Raw genomic sequence first — 25,326 nt, forward strand, 5'->3', positions numbered from 1 at the left:
GAAAAATCTCGCAACCTGCTATAAATATCCATATCAGTATAAGCTAAATTGAAGGTGATATATAGTTATAAAAGGGTAAATTGAGCAATTTAAATAACTATATAACACAATTATTTGTAATACTTACTTTAGGAAACCCTTCAATTTTATATACGTGTAGGATTTTACTAAGAATATATGTAGCCATAATATACATGTAATAAGGAGAGCATGGTAGATAATAGTAGCTATATAATTTGATCATAATTGACATTAGATAATTATTGATCATTAAAAATGCATTTTTTTTTCTTAGGTTTTAGCTTGGTTTAGTATATGATTCTCCTCTTCAGAATATCACTGATTGAAGTTATATGGATAGAGAGGTTGTGTGACTTAAAATGACATGACGTCTGACTGACCAATCAGATCCATGGAACTCCCAATTCTTTATTTTTTCTCTCAACTCTTTTTTATATGATAAAAACAGTCTAGTGTTTGAACTTGAAAATTCTAAGTGCAATACTAATTACAAATTGAAAATGAGTGATGAAGGAGAGTCCTCCTTTGGCCTGGAACTAATCATCTTTGCCCATTCCCAATATTTTACACGTAAGGCGGATGCATTAACATGTTTGGTTCATTGGAAGCTATTGACGGAGGGGCGACTTCGTTGTGTGGGCACGGGAGAAGTGTTTTCCGTCTCTTCCTCCTCCAACGAATATCCTCCATCTGAGATCCTTCGACAAGAGGCGTTCTTTAAGGGGAAGTCGGAGAATTGCGGAGGAGTGTCTGTGAAATATCGAGGGATTGGAGATGAAAAAGCCTCTAAATATCTCTTAAAGATGACAGAGTTGGATGAAGAGACAATTGTACTCAATCTCATTCGGATCTCGGACGAAAAAGTCATCACTCTTAAATTCGATCCCAATAAAATCATTTCAGACTCTTTTAATAGTGTAACAAATGATGTGTCTGAGATTTTTCTTGGGCAAAAGGACTTGATTTCAAAGATTCAAAAGGAAATCGTTGATGTTCTATTTCCCAAAGAGCCTAAAGCAACAGCCGCCTCTTCCAAAGTGGATAAAGGGGTTGGAGATGAAGAACGGGGGCTTTTCTAGACCCATTGTTCATCCTATTCATGTTCCACCACGTATTCCAAGGTTATTTCAATTAACTTTTCTTATTTCATGAGTCTAGTGGGTCTGCTCGGACTTGTAAGGCATCAATTCACCTGCTCTAATAATAGAGTTTGTCTGTGGTCTCTGGGTCAAGCTAAGACGGGGTTGCCGATTGGGAGGGGGGAGGGAGGTTTTTTCTATACCCAAAACACCTCCACTGTTTTTTAAAGCTCAAAGAGACTAGATAAAGGGTTGAGTTATAAATTAAAAAGTGACTGGCGTCTCAAAAAACAAATATACGAATAAGAACGCTTTCTAAATTTATTCAAAATCAAAAAAGTTATGGGCAAAATAAGAAATCGGTGAAAATTGCACTTTCGTTTTTGTTTGTTTTTTTCAGTTGGGAAAAAACAATGAATTTTCAATAGAATATTGCATTTGTTGGAGAGAAAAAGTTTGTAGTAATTCATCTGGAAATTTGACAAATAAAAGATGATGTTTAACTAAAATATTTATCCTTTTCTGAATAATTTTTCAATTTTTTCTCTTTTTGTCATCAAACGCCATTTGAAAATTTTTAAGAAGAAATGCTACAAAACTATGCATTTTCTACAAATAACATTATATTTCAACGGTACAAAATAATATTTTCAATTTCTGGAACATTTTATTACATAATTTTTGCAATATTTGAAAAAATGAAACAGTTATCGAAAGTTAATTTTTGAACGACATTATTCTCCTTAACTTTTTGTTTTTGCAACTAAAAAAATATTGATAGATTTGTGTTTCTCTTTATAATACCAATAAATGTTTTTTAGTACTTTTTTTTTTTTTTGTAAAACAGTTTTCTTCAATTTTCTTCGGGAAATTTGATTTGGCAATTTTTTTACAAAAATATAAAATGTACTTCTCATCTAGACAAATTTTTTCATGCATGTTATTTGAAGCTTATAAAACTTTAAAAATTATAATACTCGCCCGCAACCAAGGGCTTTAAACGTTAAGAAGTAATAACATTAACAATGGCGTATGTGATTTCCCGCTCCCTCCTTAGCCCGGGCAATATTGGGTAGCTCTCTCCTAGTGTAAATATAAATGTTGTCCTCTTTTCTTTGTTTAAAAAAACACCCATTAATTAGATTCAAATAGTCGAATGTATATCTGTACCTAAAAAAAGAGGCCTGTGATATCGGAAGTTTTTATTTTCATAGTATTTTTTATATAGGTATATGTCTGACTATTTAAATCTAATAAATTATTTTTTCTCTATAAAATTATGACAAACGGCTTTTTCAAGTTATGTTATGTCATTGCTGTAATTTCTCAATTCTTCTACCTCATTTGTAACGGGCTCGCTTGAGCCTTTGCTTACAGGTTTCCAGTATTATATGCCAGGTAATCAAACAAACAGACTAACTTTGCTTTATAAATAGATAAGAATAAGGAGTGGTGGAGTAACAGGGAATTCATGCCCCTCACTCTTGCGATGAGCGTATAATAGAACGGCTAAAGTTAGGCGCCTCTACAACTTTTGTTGTCCTATAAAATATTCCATATTAGAAAAATAATTATAAACTTAATGAAATCATCCTTTTAAAAATTTCAAATTAGTCTCCAAGGGGCGCCAAACTATATTTTAATGGAGGCGCCTAATCGAAAGAAGATTTGAATCTGAATTTCCCTAACCAAGAGTTAATTTCTTTTTATTAATTAAATATGCCTTACGTAGAGATGCTAAAATTTACAAGGTCTCTACTGTGAAATTTGTGCCACTGAGTCCAAACACGGAATGATAATTATCTTTTTTGAAGCCGTAGGTGAACAATTTACCAAAAGCATTTTGCTTGTGTAGATGTCCGGTTTTATGTAAGACAAATGGCACATATTAAAAGTCCACTTAAATATAAATTTGATTTTAAATTCACGAGAGACAAAATGTATTTTCAAAAAAAAAAGAAGATCAATGACACTTTATTTTTAAGTTTATTAAATTCCAAATATTAATACCCCTCCCTAAGCTAAACGTCCCCTTTTTTGGAAATCAAAATATGATCTTTTAGTATATCAACATTGATTGATTTATTATTATTCGTTGAGCATCACTAAATATGTGAATATTTTTTTAGTCACTTGTTTGAATGGACTTAAGCTCATTAGCCCATCTTCATTTATATATTTTTCATGGTCGGTCATTTGAGCAAATCTCATTTCCGCCACACTTCTTTTCTTGACAACATCATTTAAACGACTTTTTCATATAGTAAACATTTTAAGATATTTGATTAATCATTTCATATACTTCTTCTATTTCAATCACTATTTGTATACTATTAGGAAATAAAAGTATTTTATAAAAGTTCTTATTATATATCTAATAAAAAAGTAAGTATCTTATAATGTTTATTTTATGAAAAAGTCGCTCCTGAGATGAGAATTGCTGAAAGATTTCATACATTTATATAAGCACTTGAAGCATTTTCATCATCTCAATTAATTATTTTTCAATTCAAGAAAACGTTTGTTCGTACAAAGTCTCGGAGCAACATGAAGAGGAATCATTTATTAGTATTGCTCTATGAATCATGATCAAATTTATTTCGTATTTTTTGGCCAAATGTATTTTGGTACATTGTCCTGAAAGCGAAAAAGACATATTCTAATCGATGTGAAGGCCAATTGTTTTTTTAGTTTGAATATTGTGTGTGCAAAGTCATCGCAGATTTGAAACTCCTTTAATTTACTATGAAAATAGCACCAACAAATTATTTCAATTACCTCTTATTGACCCAAATTCTTGATTATGTTGTTTTTTTTGCAAATTTAATTAGGTTATATACTCAATCACCCTTAAATATCATAATACCATAAACTAAAAATATAATGTTCTATGTCTATTGTTAAAAGAAACTTGTGTGAAAGTGATATATACGCTCGAGTTCTTAGTAATCATCACGGGGGTTTTATTACGATAATATGTTTAAACTGCATATAGGAATATTTTCTTAATATCTATCTTCTTAATTGACAGTATTATGATACGTCTTAATTAAGTAAATACTCTGTTCAGTCCAGATTTGGTTTTTCATTTTATGACTTTTAGTAATTAGATCCACCATTTACAAGTGAAATGAATGCAAGTTTAGTTTAGAGTGAAGTATATCTTCGTAAAAAATGATATGGTCTATTCGGACTATTATTGTGCCTCTTAATAATCTCCAAAATTAATGAATATGACACAAATTTACTTTTTGTTAGGATCTTTAATCAAGCTAAAAATGAAATATGAGTGAGATACGAATCTAGAATTCTTATTAGGACGACTAATCTGTTAATACTTATTTAGGAATATTTTAGTTGACCTATACCTATACACCTATAAAAATTAAATCAAAACCTCTTTCTTATTCGTTATGTCAGTTTAAAGGGGTGGCACTGCACCCTTGGGATTGTATAAGATACCTTCCATCTTATAAAAATCTGATCACTGAACCCACATATAAAACTTATTAATGAGTTGTGTCATTAATTCTATTCTTTTTTGTAGACGTCCATACCCAGATATCATTGATCCCCCTTCTTTCGGACATGGAGATTTAGAGCCTTTTTCTCGTGATGACGGGGGTATGTTAATGGACCCATTTGGAGGTGCTGGTATAGGAAGAAGACGAAATCCTGATCTACCAAACTTTGACCCTCCCTTCCCTGGTATGAGAGGTAGAGGAGGCGGAGGTTTCCCACATTCGAGAGACATGTTTTAATGGAAGTTGGAGTTGATGAATGAACAACTAATTACAAATAATATTTGAATATTAAAAATGTTTTATTTTTCCATTATTCTGTTAATATAATTAATGAATATATGAATACTTCATTATAAATAAATAAATTTATTGTTATTAAGTATGTTCATATTATAATTGTAGAGTAATTTTAAGCAGGGACGTCCGCAGGGTGTGGGCTGCAAAGGATGTAGCCCCCTCCCCCCCAAAAAAAAAAAAAAAAAGAATAAATACAGGAACTTAGCCTTTTTACTAAAAAGTTCAATATTTGATTTTTTTTTTCAAAAAGTTAAATTTTCTATCAATAACTATGGATCTTTCAAATTTTTCAAAAATATTCCAAAAACCAACCAATTCTGTGGACGCCCCTGTAATGTCACGTAATTTTATACATTTGAAAAAAAGAAGCTAATTAAGTCATTTACCACTATAAATTTAATTATGATAATAATAAGATATTGCTGTTGTTATTCAAAGAGAATATCATTCATTTCTAACGAAATATTTTGTGAGCAATAATAGACCGCTAATTTTGCAAGGCCTCATCACATTTTTATAAACTAATTACACACACATTGCCTGCCCCAATAGGTGGTTGGTGGTAAGGAGGGGTGTAGCGAGCTTTCATCATTTGGGGAAGGGCTTAGCCAAATTCAGGAGTGTCTGCAGGAGGTGGCTGAAGACCCACCTAAAAAAAGTTCAATTCTTTAAGAACAACTGTGGGTTTTTGAATTTTTTGTTGGAAAAGTGTTTAAAGAATCCATAGCTTTTGACGGAAAATTAATTTTTTTAGAAAAACATTTCAAAAATCCGTAGCTATTCACAAAAAATTAAATTTTTTAGATTTAATATTTCAAATATGCTTCATAATTTGCCGGAATTACTCTTTATTTATGAAACAAAATCGTACAAGCCTTTATTTTCGCCCAAACTTCTTTCACCCTGACCAAAATAAAATCTAGTAAAACCAGAAATTCTTTTTTTTTTTACGACCCTGAATAACCAATGCTGTAATTCCATAATGCATTTAAAGGCAATTAAATTGCAACTGGAACAATGAGCTCATACAAGTTGCAACTCGTACAGAACTTAAATGTATGATTTAAAACAAAATTGGGTGAGAGAGAGAGTATTCTTTTACTTTTGAGGCCCCCCAAACAAGAGGCAAACGACGCCACTGGTGGTGACTATAAGGAAAGGAAGAAAAAAAACACACGAGTACAAATAATATAATTGATTAATTATTCGTATTATTATTGATATTATTAATTAAAGTATTCATCAAATGCGTACGTACTGTTCCTCATAAAATAAAAAGTGTGTGTGAGAGAGAGAAAACCGGGAAAATTCAAATTGATTTTTTTTGAACATGTCATTTCTATATATGTATATAATATAATTGTTTTTTTTTAAATCTTTTGTGTTACTACAAAGGAAGAACAGGATGTAAGTAAGAAGTGTATGTAATAGTATAAAAATAAGTTTATAAATTAAGAGATCCGTTTATGAGCTGTAGGATAATATTTTTTGTAGGTTTTTTTTTTGTTGACATTTTTTGAATAATAATTATATATTTTGTTTAAAGCAATCTAATATTCAGTCCTCATAATTTTTGATTTATCGGCGTTTGCTTGGAGTTGTTTGTGGTGGCGTGTACTCCGAATGCTTTAAGAGTGAGTTTGGTGATCCTTGATGTCTCTTTCTGCACGCATCGTTGTTGTTCCTGACACGACATTATCATACAATTAACAAAAATTTTGATTTTTAAAAAGATATAATATATATATATATGAATACACATGAAAGCTATAGAAATAATTCAAGAGATGTCCTCCCTCCTGCTGTCGTAATATTTATAGAAAAATATATGTATTTATTTATTCGACGACTTAATGAACGCCGCGTCATCATCCAAATATTAATGAACCGTGTGAGGAGATGATGAGAAGTTTGGGGTTTTTTTGAGTAGTAGTAATAACTGAAGATGACTTGCATATATATAGAGTATAATAAATAAAAAATTCAAATGTTCAATTCGTCAAAACGTGCAGTAAATTAATTACTTCTTTTCTTTTTTATAAGATACATTGATAATATAAGTGGCACTGAATTAATTATAATTTTTTTAAATTAATTTAAGAAAAGGGTGGCGAATAAAGGAGGAGAAGGGGATTTGACGTCTACCCCTTAACCCTCACGCTCCCCAACAGTTCTCAATTAATTACTCTTACAGCTTACTAAGTTCTAATCAAGATGGTCTGAATGTTCTACAAATATTAATGAGATTAAAGCGGTAGCAACAATGTATATTCCTCCCTTAATTATCGGCGGTATTTGTAGCAGAGGCTGCAGGAGTTTCATCCGACAATGTCGTAGGAGTTGAGGGTTCATTTGCCTGAGAGCAATTGTTACTACTGCTTGACTCATCACTTGAGCTTATGGTTAGGTTTTTAAAACTATCTTCAATCGGGGTATTTTCTTTTGTTTCGCCTTCTTCGTCTTGAGAGGTGATCGGCGATGAGGAAAAGGCTTCGTCATCTTCCTCTTTGGATGGCTTTTTATTGTCATCGGCCTTTTTTTTACTTTTTTTATCTTCTTCCACTTCATCGTCAGAGTCCGAACTACTTATTATCCGACGAGAAACGAGTTTATCTCCTTCGTTCGTTTCTCCGGCCTCATCTTCTGCAATTGCCTCTTCGCTCCATTTTGCTTTAAGCTTTGAAATGTAGCTAGCACACCGTTCGACCAGTCTGTGGAGAGAAAAATACCGGTGTAGATTATCTGTATATATATATAATAGAGTTGGGGTTTTTCATGGGTGCTCACACCGTTGGGCCTATGAGGCTGAAACTTTGCATGGGTGACTCTTTTAGGGTGGCCAGTAATTAACTCTTTAACCTCATGCATATTTTGCCATAGCATATAAATATGAGGTTTATACGTCGTTACTGTTTATTTTTGGTAGAAATTGATGTTCCTTTTGAATTTTCTGAATCAAAATATGTAATATGTATTACTATAAAATGCATTAAATATTAGTTATTTTTTGGAATTATGATGGAATTGTGCTCTTGTGACATATTATGCTTGTTCATTTCTTGTATAAATAATCCATCATATCTAATGATAATTACTAACGGATAAGTGATTAGCAATTCTTCTATTCGAATCGTTGCCCTGTTTATATTTTATTGTTTTTTTCTTATTAGACTAATTTTATTACATACTTTCACTCTGGTTCGAATTCATTACATACTGAGATTTTTTCGGTGTATGCATAGAAACTTTGGGTCATGACTCCTTCATTTTTCCCACAGAAAACAACCATTTAAAGTGTTTTATAATAACACACATTAAATAGTTTGATTTAAAAAAATCCGTGTGGAATATCAGTTTTAACGAAAAATAATAAAAACAACCTATAAATCTCATTTATATAAATATTTTAAGGGAAAATGTTTAAGACAAAATTACCTAGCACCCCTCTTTTGAACCTGGTCGTTTTTTGGGGAGGGCGTCATATAAGAGAGTCTTACTTTATAACCTAAACATCAAAAAAGTTTTTTAAGGCTCAAAGAGAGTAGATAGGGAGTTGAGATATAAATCAAAAAGTGACTGGCATCTCAAAAAACAACTATACGAATAAAAACGTTTTCTAAATTTATTCAAAATTATAAAAGTTATTGGTAAAAAAGAAATCGGTGAAATTTGCAGCTTCGTTTTTTATTTTTCAGGTGCAAAAAAAATAAAAAAAGAATTTCCAATGGAATATTGAATTTGTAGATAAAATAAAAGTTTGTAGAAATTTGTCTGGAGATTCATTTGCATATAAGTTTGACACATAGAAACCGAGTTCAACCGAAATATCTGTCGTTTTCTGAATAATTTTTCAATCTTTTTCATTTTTTTTTTAAAATCAAACCTCAATTTTCAATTTTTAAGAAGAAATGCAACAAAACGATGCAATTATGACATACAATTTTTAAACAATAATATTACAATAGAACTTTTTCATTCAAATCATTCTTTACATAATTTTTGCAATATTTGTAAAAATGAACCAGTTATCGAGAATTATTTTTTCGACGACAGTACAAAAAAAATCTTTTTAGATTTGTGTACCTCTTAACAATGTCAATAACTTCTATGTACTACCTTTTTTATTTTTTGCAAAATAGTTTTTTTTGCATTTTTCTTAGCAAATTTCGATTTGGCAATTTTTTGAAAAAAAATAAACTTATCACGGAGACAAATTATTTCATGCATATACGTTGGTATGTTATTTGAAGATTATAACACATTTTTTTTTATAAATTAATAATAATCATTTTATATAATGTAGTACAGGCACTAAATTATTATGTATTATAGAATATCCTACCGCTCGCCCACTCGCCAAAGGGGTCTAAAAAATAAAGAAAATTACATTGACTATAGCTACAGTGATTTTTTGACTCCCTTCTTGGGCCGAGCAACACCTGCAGGGGCGTCCACAGGATTACATTTTGGGTAGGGATTGGTTTTTGGAATTCTTTTGAAAAAATATCCAAAAAATTTAATTTCTAGCAAAAAAAATTAAATCTATTAAAAAAAAGAAATTACTTCTTTTTTTGGGCTGGAGGTGTGTACAGCCCCTCCAGCCCAGCCCTTGCAAATGCACCTGGCCGAGTAACCCTTTGGTAGTAATTATACAAATAGCCTCTTTAAAAAAAAAAAGGAAAATTGAATCCAGATGACATTTGTCTTCTAAGACGAATAATTATCGTCAATTTCTGTCAACAAATTATTCTGATAAATCCTTTGGATACGCCACAAATTGCAATTAAAATGAATAAAAAATCATTCGTCACCATGAAAGAATTATAAATTAATAGAGGACATATTACGGCCAAACTAAGTTTCTTATCTCAAATAAAATATTTTTTTTCAGTATTGTTTTTATGTGAAATCAACAGATATTATTTAAATACCTTGAGTAAGGCTTATTGTGAAGAAAACAAACGATAATAACTGTCATATTATCACAACCAAAACCGCTCATTCCAGAATCTTCGGATAAACATCTATTCATTAACTTTTCACAAATCACTTCTGGTTGTTGATTCAATGCAATTCTAGACGCAACAAAGTTGACTACTTCCTAAATTAATTTAGAAAATGAATAGAAATATGGACAAGGTATCATTAAAATGAGGTTATTATTACTTCATTGCTCAAAACGTCCCAAATACCATCACACGCCAAAACAACAAAATTCCAAGAATCGTCAATCTCCTTTTCAACGATTTCAGGAAAGCAGGAAACGATTTGTTTCTCAGGAGGTAGAGTGGCATTTTTCTTGAACTCAAAGTCTCCAAGGGCTCTGCTCAAAGCCAGATTTCCGTTCACCCTATTGAATTCCACATAGCCACCAGCACTTTCAATACGATGTTGCTCTTTAGGATCAAAGGGCTTGTGATCTTCACTCAGTCCTATTGTTTCATCTCCCCTGAAACCAACACAGCGAGAATCCCCGACATTCGAAACGTACATAGTTTTTTTTTCGCGTATTAAAGCCGTAATTGCTGTAGATCCAGATGTTTCTTGTTGTAGAGATTCGTCTTCCTTCATAGCAGCGTCACACTCTAAAAAACCTTCTTCAATTGCGGTTTTATAATCTCCAGAAGCATACTCCGGTCGACGTAAAACGTACTTGTGCAAGTTTTTGGATAAACTGTCTGCGATTCTAGAACCTCCATGGCCATCATACACTAAACAAAAATAACGATCATAATGGTGTACTAAACAAAATGCTACTAAATCAGGGATGTCCAACCCGTTGCCTGCATTAAGGCCCACTACTCATTCTCGCTTCAAGTAGTATATTTTTTAGCAAATTATCACAATATCCTCAAAATTCGTTCAGACATAGAAAAAATATTTCCCTAATATAGAAAAGATTTTTAAAGGATTTATTTTCTAAAAACAAACGCCTCAAAATAGGGTTGTCGGATCGGCCTTTTTTGAAGCAGATTGCCCTTAAAAAATTAGATTTGGCCTAAATTTGTAATAAATAAGAATGTTTTTAATGGCTTTGTTTTACGAAGCCATTTTTCATGAAATTAAATTTAATAGATTCTATGGCCCATTAAATATTTCAAGTGACAATGCGGCCTATTATATTATGAGGTTGGATTTCCCTATACTACACCATACCTCCGAAAAATGACGCATCTGGATCTTCGTTCAACTGTAGTATATGAGTATGAGAGTCTTCCATATAAATTCGCCATCCCTGCATGCAACTCGACCCCATTTTAAGGAAATCGTTTTCAGCAGATGATGACTGTTTATTCGTTACGGGTTCACTCAATGTTTGCCCCATTTTACCGGATGTGGTTTTTAATCCTTTAAATCGAGCTTTTCTGAAAAGATACAAATTGATTTCATAATAAATAATTCATATATATATATATAGTATAAATAGCCTATTTCAAAATCATTGTACTTTTTTGACAGGGAAATCCTTATGATATCCGACAGCACGGTAAAACATTCGTGTATAGAGTCAGAAGAATCAACCCAAGAGTTCATTATTAAAATTAAAACAATAGAGAAAGATGTTACTCAGTTCTGTAATTAAAAGTTTATACGACTGATAGATTTATGTACAGAAGAGAACATGAAGAGATAATATAATAAACTATTAGTAGAGCAGCCATCACCAATTTAAACACTGATCACTTTTTTCCTTCTCTCTATAATTTTATCAATAATAACAATAAATATATATTACAGCTACAATGTACTAGGCGATTGTCATATAGATAAATGTAACACTTGAAGAGGAAGATATACCAGCCGCTCTTAACATTATTGTGACTTCCCTTCATTTTTTGAAAAGTTGATACACAGAGGATTTGTTGTCGTACAAATGTAAATTGATAGATGTTAATTATTCTATAATATTATACAAATTGTGGGATTTGTATGAGATGCGAACTTTAGCCATACAGAGTTTAAACATGAAATAAAAGTTGTCTAGTATTCGGAGTTACTTACGAAGGGTTATGTTTAATTCTTATAAGACCAGAGCCCTGGGCTCTAGAGAATAAGTAAATTTTTGGCTAATAAATATACTTTTTTTATTATAAGAATAATAAAGAAAATCGAATCCCAGTATCTATTGGTTTCAGTCTGGAATTTCTAGACCGGTCTCTGTTGGACTGGACAATTTGGTCCTTTATTAAAGTTCATTCTAGATCAGTTCGACGGGAAAAATCGGGTTAGATCGGTCCAAAGGAAAAAATCATTCTTATCTAAGGCATCCGCCCATAGGGCCTAGCTAGAAGTGTTGAATTTCAGGCTGGAAATCCTAGAAAGGTCTGAGACCATTGATTTTTGTTGGACTGGAGTAATTAGTTTCTTTTAAAAAGGTCGTTCTAGATCGGTCGAAAGGAAAAAATCGGTCTAGACCAGTCCAATGAAAAAAAAGTATTTTATATATAAATTAGCGAACCCAAATATAAGGCAGCCGCCCGTAGGGCCTAGCTAGTTTGTATGTAATCATAATAATTATTATTTACAGAATTAACCGCTTAATAATAAAAATTTAATCTCTGGCTTCAAAACAGTGATTAAAAAGCTGTATATAATATTAGGTTGAATAATTTGTTAGAGATAAAAAGGAGATTAGTTATATATGAATATCCTCTACTTGTGGAATGGGGAGAATACGTATGTGAGTCATTTAATGTGACCTACAAAAGCAAGGAAGGAGAGGAAGATTTTTCTATCAAAAATCAGAAGCGTCCCAAGGATTTTTGTTAAGGGTAATGGGGACTAGGTATTTTGGGTTGGTTAGAAATTTGAGGATCAATTTTCATGAATGGTTTTTCATTATACATATTTTTAAAGTGGCCTAGCTCAGAGTTTTGAATATTAAGTAATCGGCAATCCAATATTTTTATGACTTTATCGGATTGCAAGTATCGGTTATAATATCAATTTTAAATGCGTCAGTACTCCGGTACAAACAGTATCGGAGCAGCATACCGAACAAAAGTAGTACCATAAATACTATCGAATCCAGATAAGATCAACTTTTTCTTAGAAGGGGCCTTTTTTTTAATTTTTTTTAGAATCAACGTCGCATCAAAGAAATAAAATTACCATCAATGTGAAAATTGTCTAAATTCTCGTTAGTCTAAATAAAAAATGTATATATGTTGGTAAGTTTTATAGACGGCTTCTGATATATATCATTATAAAAAATATAGTACTCCTTGTTCGCTAGTACGTTTAGATTTTCAAAACAGAGATAAATAATTACAACAAGTCTCGCAGGTCTACTTTTTTTTTTAATGGATGCTCACGAGGATTTCAACAATTTTTGCACCCCTAAACATCACTATAAATTGTCCGGATATGTATAAGCAACTGTTATAAGATATTCCAAAAAATATCTAGTCAAAATAAATCAAGTTCAGAACTATGCATTCGAAAAATACATAATTTAACATAGAACATATTTCTGCTATAAATGCTTATCTTGTTTTGCCCATTATGATTAGTTTACAGCACATCTACAAATATGGGGCTACATAATTTCACTACCGCTGGGAAAAATGGGAAGGTCAAAGTTATATAAAATGGCATCAGAAAAGACAAAGAAAAATGACTGATTGAATCAATGAAATTATATGCATACAATTTGTAGTAGAAATAGATTATGCTCTCTGTAAAAGATCAACATTTTCGTTGAAACAAAGGTTTTATCTAGACTTAACAGTATTTATTGTAACATAATAAAAAATAGAAATAACATTGGACTGCATAAAATCATTCAGTTGCCGTAGATTGGACATCCCCTGTGTTTGATTATGATTCTATTTAAAAGGCCATGATATCAGAAGCAAATAAAAGTTACATACATACATTAAATAAAGGTATTACGACAATGGTTGCATACATCAAATAAAGGTTCTTTGATTTCTTGAGAAATTTTCCCGAAATAATTGGAATATGTCAATGAAATATCGGAAAGTTCATATCTAAAAAGTAGTCATTGGATTGTTAGTTTAAATAATCAAGTTGTTGATTTTTGTGAAAAATGACCAATTATGATTACATTTAATTTAGGACGCAATTTTATAATCTTTTAATAAAATATACGCAGCAAAAATGATCCCTAATATAAGGTTAGAAAAGAACTTTAATCGCCCATCTCTTTTTATAATTATATATCCCTCACTTATTACATTTTTGTTCCAGGTTCAGGATATTTCCTGATGCGTAGATATTAAATAATGTACAATTTTAATAATTATAAAAGAAATTCGCAAATCCCCAGATTTGATTTTTCTTTTTAAAAAAAGAAAAGAAAATGGGCGCTGAATTCGATAGAGCAGACACGTCTTTCCAGATCTATTCCCTTCAAAACGGACGAAGCAACATCATCTCATAGGATCATTTTTGACATTTCAGTAATATTGAGGACTAAGGAGTTTATTATTAATCCTCTTAGACAACAAGAAGGAACAAATCCCCTGGATTTACGAGGCGAAAACACAATGGAAAGATGTAAAAGAATTGGGCCATGTAGGATTTATGACTTTTAAAATCTCACCAAAGTTGACACTTGATAACAAATTCGGAAGGATATTCTGGGAAATTGATGAAACGTTGCCGGATGTCTCCTTGATTCCTCCTCTTTTTTTATTTTCTTCCTTTTTTCTCTTTTTATTTTAAGTAGAAGAAGAAGAAGCTGTTTATTGCAACAATGAAATATTTTATGTATGTTCGTGCTTAATAGTAGTAGTAGTAGTAGTATTAGTAGTACTTGAGTGAGTACAACATGCGATAGGCGAAATACCTCAGGCAGACATGGCAGATTGATATTCCTAGTTCTTTTTCTCCTAAAGGCATTGCATGCATTAAATAAGTGGAAGTTGTAGTTACGTAGGAGCAGAGGGACAAACCTACAATTATACTTCATAAGATCAAGTCAAAAATAAATAGAAAAGGAAAAAGGAGGCGGGTATTATAAATATAAAATATGGTATGATATAAAAGTTGATGACCAAATATAACGATGTTGAAAAGGAAGAAAAATTTCTTTTAGTACATAGAATAAGGGATCATGGATCCAGACTTTTTTTTTTTTGCACGTGTTTGTGCATGATTCTCCCCCCCCCCATTATTTGGCGTCCTTTTATACATGAATGAATTAATTCACGTTCTTTGAAAGCTTAAAGGTTTCCCCTTCACATCAAAAATACTTTTTGATTAAAGTATATATTATCCGTGTGAGACATATTTTATTGTCGATGGATACCAACATAAAGATTGTTTTAAATATTTTCATTTCATCAATGAAATAACTGTCTAATGATAATATTTTCTTATCAATTCATTTTTGGAATGCATATCTTATCTATTAAATTATGAGTCATGAATCAAAATTTGTGATTCAGACACAAGTCACACTCTCCAGGGCTCTCAATTTTTTTTTATGTAAGTTCGGTGAAATCTTATCTATAACCTCTTTCAATCAAATTCTCAAGCATATAATTAAGTATTTTTTTTACAAAAGTAATATTTGTTGACTTCAGATTAAACCTTAAAGGCATCTTGTGTCTTGATTTGAGGCTTTTATAAAGGAATGGGTGGTTTTAAATCAGATATGTGAAGTCTTGCTTGATGATGCGTGAGAAAGGCAATGTGTGGCGTGAGAGCGTAAAATTGATTGGAAATGTGCGAGTCTCCCGCTCATTACATGAGATTTGTGAGCCCTGTGTACTGAAGTCTAACAAACTACAATTTAACTCTATAAAGCCCACTAGTGGTGTAACTAGGCCATCAAAAAAGTTTCTGAAGACCTCCCAAATTTTTTGTTAAAATAAAAATAAATCTTTTTATTAAAATAATTATAAAACAGTGTTGATAATTTTTAAGGCTAAAAAAAAAAAAAATGAAAGCTAGAATTGCTCATGACGCCCATTACATAATATGTCAAAGTAGGGGCGTCCCAAAGGGGTGGCTGAAGGGGTTGTATGATTTTTTATTTTTCTGTGAATAACTATTGATTTTTGCAATGTTTTTCAAAAGAAAAATATATTTTTCTTTGAATAACTATTGATTTTTGAAATTATTTTCCAAAAAGAATAATTCTATGTAAATAGCAATTGACTTTTGAATTTTTTTCCAAAAAAATTAAATTTTATGTGAATAGCCATGGACTTTTCAAACTTTTTTCCAAAAAAGTTAATTTTCTGTGAAAAACTATTGATTTTTAAATTTTTTTTCAAAAGGATTTAATTTATGGGAAAAACTATGGACTTTTTTAAATTTTTTTCCCAATTTTTTTTTTTTTTGGAAATCGTTAAAAATCGAAGATTTTTTTTTATTTTTTAATCGAATTTTTTTAAATTTTTTAATTAAAAATTGAGAATCTATTTGAAGGTAACTAACTGACGGTTTTTAAGGGTGGGTCGTTTAAAGGTGATTTTATCAGCTTTTTCGAATTTTGGCAACGTGGGATCGGGAAAAGTTCTGCCTAATTATAAAAATAATTAAATAACAGATTGTGGGATTGGATTTCAGGGATTCCCGAATACATGTGTATTTCTTCAAGAATTGCTTTGTGAGCTCATCTCTGATATACCCACAGTGGTCTTAGTTTGTATATAGTGTTAACCTCTCCAGCAGGCGGGCTCTGTTTTTATTATTATTATTTATTGTTAGAGAGATTAATTCAAGACATTGGTGAGGAGGGGGGGGGGCGGGGACTCTCGAATTAGTTGCCTATATTTATTCAATCAATTGCTTCGTTTAATTGCATCATTTGCTGGAAAATAAGTCGTCTCAAGATAACCTTCAAAGTTACAAATATGGTGCAATGGATTTAATATAAGTTTAACTGGATTTAAAAACATTTATTTATCTAGTATTTTGTACAGTTTTCATTCAATTTGTTGCTAAGATCTACATCAATTTTAACCCGACATTAGTACTTTTAATTTTTATTACTGCACAATATGAAAGTACTTTGTCTTAATTTTTAACCTCTCTTTTTTCCCAATAATTCTCATTTATTGTCTGGAGAGCATGGGAACTTATTTCACTTTTCAGATTTGCTTGTGGTTCGTCAGAGTATGAATATTTTCTTAATCAAGGATTTCCTTTGCCCTCTCTGAGGACTCTGCGCAGGAAAACTGAAGGTATTTCATTTGAAAGCGGTATTTTGAGTTTTTGACGTTTAAAATAACGAAAAAGACAAAATCAACGTCTGATGGGGAGTTAATTTAGGAAGAAAATATGAAATTGTCAACTTTGTCCCTCATCCAGCAAATCCGAAAGAAAATTTATATTTTCTTGATGATGTTCCTCATCTTCAAAAGCTGGTAGAGTTAGACAAAGTTCAGGAATTAAAAATTGTTTCAAAGCTTTCTGAAAGTGTCATAAACCCAGCCACTTTTCAAAAATGAATGTTGCTGATGCAATGAGTTTTTTCCCCCATGCAACAAGTGCGGGCCTGAGATATTCAACAATCCAGGAGTCTGATGGGCCAATCTTATTAATGGCAAAATTTATTGATCTGATTCGTTCCTGGTTCGAACTCATGACCTCTCGATCACCGATGATGGCTTTAAGTGATCAAATCTTGACAAATATAATGAAGCTATTCAGACTTTAAAAAAGGTAATCGAAGTCATTTGTCAATGTCATGTGGAAAAAAGGTTATTGTCGACAATTTCCATCCTTCAGTTGCACAAGGAACTTCTTGATGGAGGGTTTTCATTCATTTTAACTGGGAGATTTACTCAAGATACTGTGGAAAATTTATTCAGCCTTATTCGGTACAAGAGCCCAACTCCAACATCATTAGAGGCTCAAAATAATCTAAGAATAATTGTATTAAGTCAGTTCATGAAGGAAAAGGGATTTTTCAATAACCAATATGATGATGGCGAATATGTAATCGATTTCTTAGATGATTTAGAAGAAGGAAAAAATAAATCTGACGAAGCGGATTATGAATCTTTTCTTTAAGAACTAACTCCACAGGTAGAAGAAGATACTGATGTTTTATATTATATTGCAGCCTATATTTTATACCAAATTAAGACATATCAGTCTGTTTGTTCGGATTGTCTTAGTTTTGTTATTTTGTACACTAATGATAGTGGACCGTATTCAAAACTTCTTGATCTAAATGATTATTCCGGCCAATTTTTATGCCGCTGTATCAAGGAAATCTTCGAAAGTATATTCATTGCAGCCAAAAAGCGATTTCGTAACTTTATTAAAGCTAAAAAAAAATAATGATTTAAAAAATATAAGAAAAATCCTGCAAGATATAATTGAAAAAAGAAATAACAAATATATCCCTACCCGATCGTCATAATATTAAGACAAAAAATATTAGAAAATATATCCAAGTTTAGATTAAGAGGTTTGCAAAGCTTTCTCGAAAGAGACGAACAGAGGAAGGAGGAACAATGTTCGGACTAGTAAAAGCGCAGTAAATTGTGCAACACATTTCTTGATAATTGGCCACATTTAATTATTTGTTTGTTATTTAAAAACATTAAATTCTTGAATAAAGATAATAAAAAAATACTAACAACTATTTTATCAACAATAAATATTTTAAATTATGAGAGAATCAAAACTTTATATCAGTCGGTGTAATAGGTGCAGATGATTTGACCTTATTTCTTTCATTTATATTTTTGTTGTTGTTGTAGATTAATTGTTTAAATTGGATTATTAAATGGGAATGTGATAGAAAGGCCATTGATTGACAATATTAATTAATCATAATTGTCGTTAAATTGTACGCAGTATCTTCATATGGAAGTTGCCGTACGCATAGGTATGCTCAATATTGGCCAACCAGTTTGTTGTTGACATATTGTATAAAATAAAAAATCATCCTATTTTTTTGTTATTGCCAAGGTACTTTATTTCGTCGTTAGTTTTATTGTATTTCACAACCTTTCCCAAAAAAAAAAAAAAAAAAAAAGGGCAAAAAATCAGTTATTAATAATTAACCAATTCTTTTGGTCCAACTATGGAATTATATTCCATTAATAAGTAAAGTTGATAATATTGTAGAGAAAAACGCGTGCTACGAGAATGGGGGAAAAATACATATGGTATCATTGTTTAAAATACTGATGTGATTATCATCTGCCTGCTTTATTATGATTTTTGAGGGTATGGCGAAAGTATTTCATTAGCAAAATGTTTAATGAAGATATACTACGTATAATTGACTTAGACGTTTTTTATCCGTTACAGTAGATTTGAAAACGTCACATTCCATGAAATTGTAATTTATTATAAACCTTATTCTCAGAATAATAACTAATGAAACGACAAAGTAGTGTATTTTGCAATATATTTGATGTTCCAAGTTTAAAAAAAGAAGGCTTAAATTAAATATAATCTACATACTAAAAAATTAATCATAATACATTTATGTCAAATAGACTAAATTAAACAATTGTAATCATATAACTAATAATGAAAATAAATTATACATACAGAATATTGAAATAATAGATTGATCCAAATAATATTTTCTTGTTCTGACATCCGAATTCAGTTAAATATGTCATAACTTAAGGTTGCAAAACAAGAGCGAGACGTGGAGTTTAATCAAAAAGATAATCACCCCTCTTCTTCATGTGGAAGTTGCTATATACAATTGTGCACAGGATAGATATATCTCTACCGATGAGATCTAACTAATTATTAATAATAAAGTAAATGTCAAAATCATAAAATTAGACAATAAATATACTAATAAAAAAATGTTACAAATAAATCCATCTTAAAGATTTAGAGCAAAAGCTAATTATGTAGTAATGTCCGGCGATATTACTCCTTATTAAGAGCATCAAAAAAGATATTTTCCCCGTTATTTATGCTTATATAACAACATACCATTATCATGAAGGATACACCACAATTGCTAATTATAATGCTACACCCAATGTAACTACCCTCGTTGTTGTGACCATTAAAGCAGTTGTTTTTGCCTTTTATGAGTTTTCTGAATACCTTATCAACCATAGCTAATCCTTAAGTGATAAAAAAGTAATATTTATTGACTATGTAATATTGGAAAACCTAATGATCATGCCCAAGTCTTTAAGCGAAAAAACTAGTCTGAGACAAACTAGTTGCGAACCATCCAAAGCTACTTGTTGTGACCATTTAAGCACTTTTTTTTGCCATTGAATGAGTTGTGTATCATAATTCTTGATAATTTTGGCTAAAATAGAATCATATTTTAGGGTTAGATTTAAAAAAAATGAATACTTACTGTTAGATAGTACAAAATTCAGAGCTCCATTTCAAAATTAGTAAATATTTTATACTTTTTACTGATAACTTGATCGTCATTTGGTGTGGATGACTCAAAACATTTTTATATGTATTTCTATAAATGACATCAGTACCAACATCCTCCATTAATTTAATGATGGTTCCTCGGGAAGGGATAGGTTTACCCATGTATTTCTCCATAATTTTTATGAACGTGGATGATTAGCAATGGATAAGGTTATATTACATGTAATAAGCATCTTTGTGAGATCAGAGTTAAAGTCTGACTTGATGTATTCATCATTAACTTGATTTTTTAGATGAATATCCATGCTCTTGATAAGAGATGAGGATAATGAGTGGCGTGTAATTCTAGACAGAGGACTAAAGGCACATTTATATCGACAAATTCGACAAACCATCGGTTTCTCATCCGGTAAGTATTTTCCAACTTCCTGGGCCTCCATTTTCAGAAATCCAGACAGAAAGGCGACGTTATTTTAGGCATTTTATTCAGTTCTCTATCGACTATCACCATCTAATATTATACTAATATTGAATAATAAAGACGGGAATGATAACGTTCTTGATTGATAGAAGAAGATGTATATTATTTAATCAATGATGCCATAAGTATTTCTTCTCTTCTCCTCGCACGCTTTTCTATTCTTACCAAAATTATCACCCTTATTAATAAGGCAAGGTTTGTCTTGCTGTGTTTCTAAATGATGTATGAATATACGACAACAAATCTACGGGTGCGCCGTATATACATAGTGCTCTCTGATGAATATCATAAACACTAGAGTAGATTTGCTCGGGGTTACCTAGGACTTTTAGAAATTGAAATCAATTAAGAACTCTATTCGTAAATATAAAAGAAAGACCGTAAAATTTTAATAATTATTCTCATTTTGGTAGCTTGAGTATGAGAATACAAATATATTGGCGCTCTTCAATCACGCAATGAGGAAGTAGTTGCTATGTCTGAGTCATACCACGAACTCAAAGTCTCCCAACCTGTTCCATGAGCATCACGAAACCTCCTAATATCCCAAAATATTCTCTCATGTTGTACAGGCAAAGTACAGGGCTCAAATACTGTTTAAACTGTTGCGTCTTGACTAGGTTGAGGAGACACAAGCTATTTAAAGGTGGAGAGATCCAGGACGACCAAGAGAAGTGAGGAGAAGGAAAGGCGTGGAGGAATAATACAACGGTTATTTTATAAGAACATCTGTATTCTTTATAATACAAAAACCTACTCTAATACATATATAAAATAAACGACTATTTATACTTAAAATCGGGTAAAACACTGTACTTTAAACACACACATATATATATATATATACAAGAAAATAAGAGAAGAGAACAAGGGGGAAGGACACACTAATACATTACAGTATCCGATACCAACCCCGGGCCTCAAGTTTGTCAGACGAAGTGCTAAAAATGCTAGTTAAAGACCACCATGGTCCCGATGACTCCAAAAAATGTTACCAGAACAAGATCTGGAACCATAAACACCTATATGAACAATTTCAGCAAAATCCATCCCTTGGATCGGCTGTGATTGAAGGACACACACAGACATTCACATAATATATATGGAACTTTGATCTAAGAAATAACAATGAGGTTGAATAAATGAGCTATGAGTAGGCGTTTTTATTTAAATTCGAACGTGTATAGAGGGTGCACCTTATATAGTACTCCCTGATGTACATCATATAAATATTTTTGATATACGAAATAACAATATAGTCGTATTAATGAAATATTGCAGGCGAGTGGACGAAGCATCGAACGTGTATGCAGGGTGCATTGTATGTATATAGTGCTCCCTGATGTAAGCCATATATATAAACATTTTTTTTATGTTCCTTTAATTGGTTAGGATGGAGTGGCACTGCTTAAAGTATAAGTAAATATTACAGTACAACAATTTCTTCATCTGACCCAAGGTTAATAGAAATACAAGGCTAGACCATCATGTAATCAGGCTTGCTAGAATTTTCAATCTAATGTATTGCACGCCCAAACCAATGAATGGATTTTGCCAAATTTTTTGATGTAGCTTCTTAAGGCTCCAAAAAGGGTTATGATTACATTTTTTTTTGCCTTCTAGAACCATGGCGCCCTTAAAGATAGCATTTTTCTATAAACAAATGTTTTGACAAACAAACAACTATTTCATATAAAAAAGTTTTTGGTTTTTATAAATGTTTTATTATTCATGCTCGTTTTACTCGTCATATTTAATTTAATTTGTTTCGCTCCATTCTTCAATTAGTATGTTTGATCAATAAAATTCTCATCAAAAATAATTATTTCACAAAATGATTTAATGATTCCTTTCAAGGTGTTCAAATATTTTCCTGATATTTTCGAGTAGTATTCCGACTAAATCCGCTTTCCATTGTCATAGGGGTCCCGACATATATTGATTCCTCAAAGTATGGCCGAGTATTGCAAATAAAAATTGTTCGTTATAGTACGATTTTTTTTATTGCTGTGTGATACATATACACGTGCTGAAAATTCTTCAGGAGGGGGAATACTTGTAAACTAAATATTTACGTTACCTATAAGTTATAACTCAATTCTTCTACCTGCATATTTTATATTATATAATATTGACAGCTGACGACAAAATAACTAGGGTACTTTTGGGTCAGCGAGTTAACGCCGTGAAAAGCGAAACAACTTTGATAAAGAAAATTGTATTACTGACCAAAGAAAAATATCAAAATTAAATATTGCATTGCTCAATAGTCTATTATCTTGTATGTGAATGTGAATGTGTGTGTGTGTGTTTGTCCTCCAATCACGGCCAAACCAATGAATGGATTTCCTGAAATTTTGGTGTAGGTTCTTAAGCGTCCAGAAACAGTTCTGGTAACATTTTTTGGCCTTCAAGCCCAGGAGGTCATTAAAATAGCATTTTTTAGCACTTCACCTGTACAACCTGAGGACCGGGGTGTGTTTTGAATATTAGAAGGGCTCATTCATGCTCAGGGAAGTGGTGGTGGAAGAATTTAACCTCCCTCAGGGACCAGCAGCTCAAATCCACAGCCTGTGGGTGAGGGTGTATTCTATCATATTAGAAGGGGTTCTTTGTGCTAAGAAATGAGGCGGTGCTGCATTTTAAACTGCCTTGAGACCCTGTACTTCACCTTTACATACAACCTAAGGTATTTTGTGATATTGTTTCTTGATGCTCATGGAAGCGGTGGCAGATAAATTTAACTTGCCTCGGGAACTGCAATTCACTTGTAAAACCCGTGGGCTGGGGTGTATTATAGCATATTAGAAGGGGTTATTGGTGCTTAAAAATGCGACAGGGGTAGAATTTAAACTGTTTTTTACCCCGATACTGCTGCCGCATTTTTAAAAGCAACAATAACCCCTTCTAATATACCATAATACACCCCCTAACTCACGGATTGTGGAAGTGAGCTTTGTTTTTACTCAAGACAAAGCTCTGTGTCATCGCGCCGTTAAGATAGAGACCTTCCTGAGAGACAACTTTACAGTATTTTGGGACCTCAGCATGTGACCACCCTCTTCTCCATACGTAAAATCCTTGGACTACTATATCTAGGTACATCTGGAGGAGTGGGGGGGGGTAACGCCTCACAGGATTTTCCAGTCTCTATAGGCTTCTATCATGAAGAAGTATAACAAGCTCGAGTCTCACTACATATTCACGATCTGCAAGGGATTTAGGCCTCGTATTGAGGTAATTATTAGACCTGAGAGCTCACATATTGAATAAAAGTTGTGCCTATTTTCAGATGATTTTGTAAAATAAATGTCTCACAAAACTTCTCGTTTAAATTTGACACTTGAAAATTGAAAATAAAAAGTGTGTACCAGTGGATAAGATCAACCATGTCTTATTTTTTTCGTCAAAAAGACATTCAGCAAAGTACATTTTGTCAATAAAGTTTTCGTCAAAGTGTACGCACACGAGTTATTCCATGTATAAGGAATTTCATGATTCCATGGAAGAATTATTAATCTCCAAGATGGTGTCACCTTCAATTATGATATAATTTAAGAAGTCAGTGAATACAAACTCTCTATTAATGGATCGGATCATAGAATCCAGAAAAACATTGAAGTGACAAGATAAATGGTAGTTCCATTGCATTCAGCTATTAAATTTGAATACTTTACATGGCATTACCTCGCTTAAAAAAAATTATATATGTATTTTGCTGTTAGCTATCGATGTTTTCGCTTCTTTCCCCCCAATCAGTATTCTGAACGTTGATTAGTTCTTTTTAAGCTGTGAACATTTTCTAAAAATGATTTAAAATAATGATCGGTGATGTAGATCGCGTGTATTTTAGCTGTACTGTTGTTTTGGAATTAACAATCTGAATAATACATTTTCTTTTTGTCAGTTGTTGTCATTATTATTTAACTCCTGAGAAGTGAACTTCCTCTCCTGCTAGATTCAATTATATTCAAAACTTGATTAAACATTCGTGTAGGCTCGTAAAAGACAGCGAGTAACCTTCAGGGTTTGTTGGTGGGTTATAATTGTAAATCGTCGTCGGACTGGAAGTAAAATTGAGGATCAACATGGGAGTAATACTTGCCAATGTCATTGTTCATTTCCTTCTCTCCATCCTCCCTTCCCACAACTGATTCTAGCTTGTTATAAAAAACAACAAAAGATCAACATGATAACCCTGACAATTTGATGTATGTTTTGGAGGAGAGTAGCTTGCCTGCCATGAGTTTCATTAGACCAGCTACAATCAAGCTGGGAGGAGGGGGAGAAGGAAATAAATAATGACATTGGCAAGGATTACTAAGATGTTGATTGTTGTGTCTTGACGAGGTTGAGGAAACACAAACTATTTAAACCAAGGACTCCAGGATGACCGAGAGAAATGAGGAGAGGAAAGACGTGGAGGAATAAAACAAAGGTTGTCTAATAGGAACAATTATATTCTTATTAACACAATAACCTACTCTGATCCATACATAAAAGACACGACTATTTATACTTAAAACGAGGTAAAAGACTATACATTACACATATATATATATACATACAAGAAAATAGAGAAGTAAGAGAACAAGGGGGATGGAAACACGAATACATT

At 31.9% G+C, this 25,326-nt stretch overlaps 2 protein-coding genes across 3 annotated transcripts; one reads left to right on the forward strand and one right to left on the reverse strand.

Annotated features, from left to right (window-relative positions):
* Window positions 1–422: 422 nt before the first annotated feature.
* On the forward strand, window positions 423–5,003 carry PI31 (Proteasome inhibitor 31 kDa). The gene is made up of 2 exons (XM_040727480.2): window positions 423–1,142; window positions 4,648–5,003. The coding sequence occupies exon 1, from the start codon at window positions 522–524 to the stop codon at window positions 1,098–1,100; it is 579 nt and encodes a 192-aa protein (XP_040583414.1). The 5' UTR covers window positions 423–521; the 3' UTR covers window positions 1,101–1,142; window positions 4,648–5,003.
* A 1,104-nt stretch (window positions 5,004–6,107) lies between these two features.
* LOC121132041 (probable protein phosphatase 2C T23F11.1) lies at window positions 6,108–14,841 on the reverse strand. 2 transcript variants are annotated; one of them, XM_040727482.2, is made up of 5 exons: window positions 14,490–14,841; window positions 11,078–11,286; window positions 10,088–10,632; window positions 9,853–10,022; window positions 6,108–7,632 (listed from the first exon to the last, which is right to left on the reverse strand). In XM_040727482.2, the coding sequence occupies exons 2-5, from the start codon at window positions 11,244–11,246 to the stop codon at window positions 7,200–7,202; spliced, it is 1,317 nt and encodes a 438-aa protein (XP_040583416.1). In that variant the 5' UTR covers window positions 11,247–11,286; window positions 14,490–14,841; the 3' UTR covers window positions 6,108–7,199. The 2 variants fall into 2 exon arrangements, with proteins under 2 accessions (XP_040583416.1, XP_040583415.1); XM_040727481.2 differs by lacking the exon at window positions 14,490–14,841 and adding an exon at window positions 11,370–11,736.
* Window positions 14,842–25,326: the final 10,485 nt, after the last annotated feature.

Source organism: Lepeophtheirus salmonis, chromosome 1 (genome assembly GCF_016086655.4).
Source record: "Lepeophtheirus salmonis chromosome 1, UVic_Lsal_1.4, whole genome shotgun sequence".
Taxonomy (NCBI): domain Eukaryota; kingdom Metazoa; phylum Arthropoda; class Copepoda; order Siphonostomatoida; family Caligidae; genus Lepeophtheirus; species Lepeophtheirus salmonis.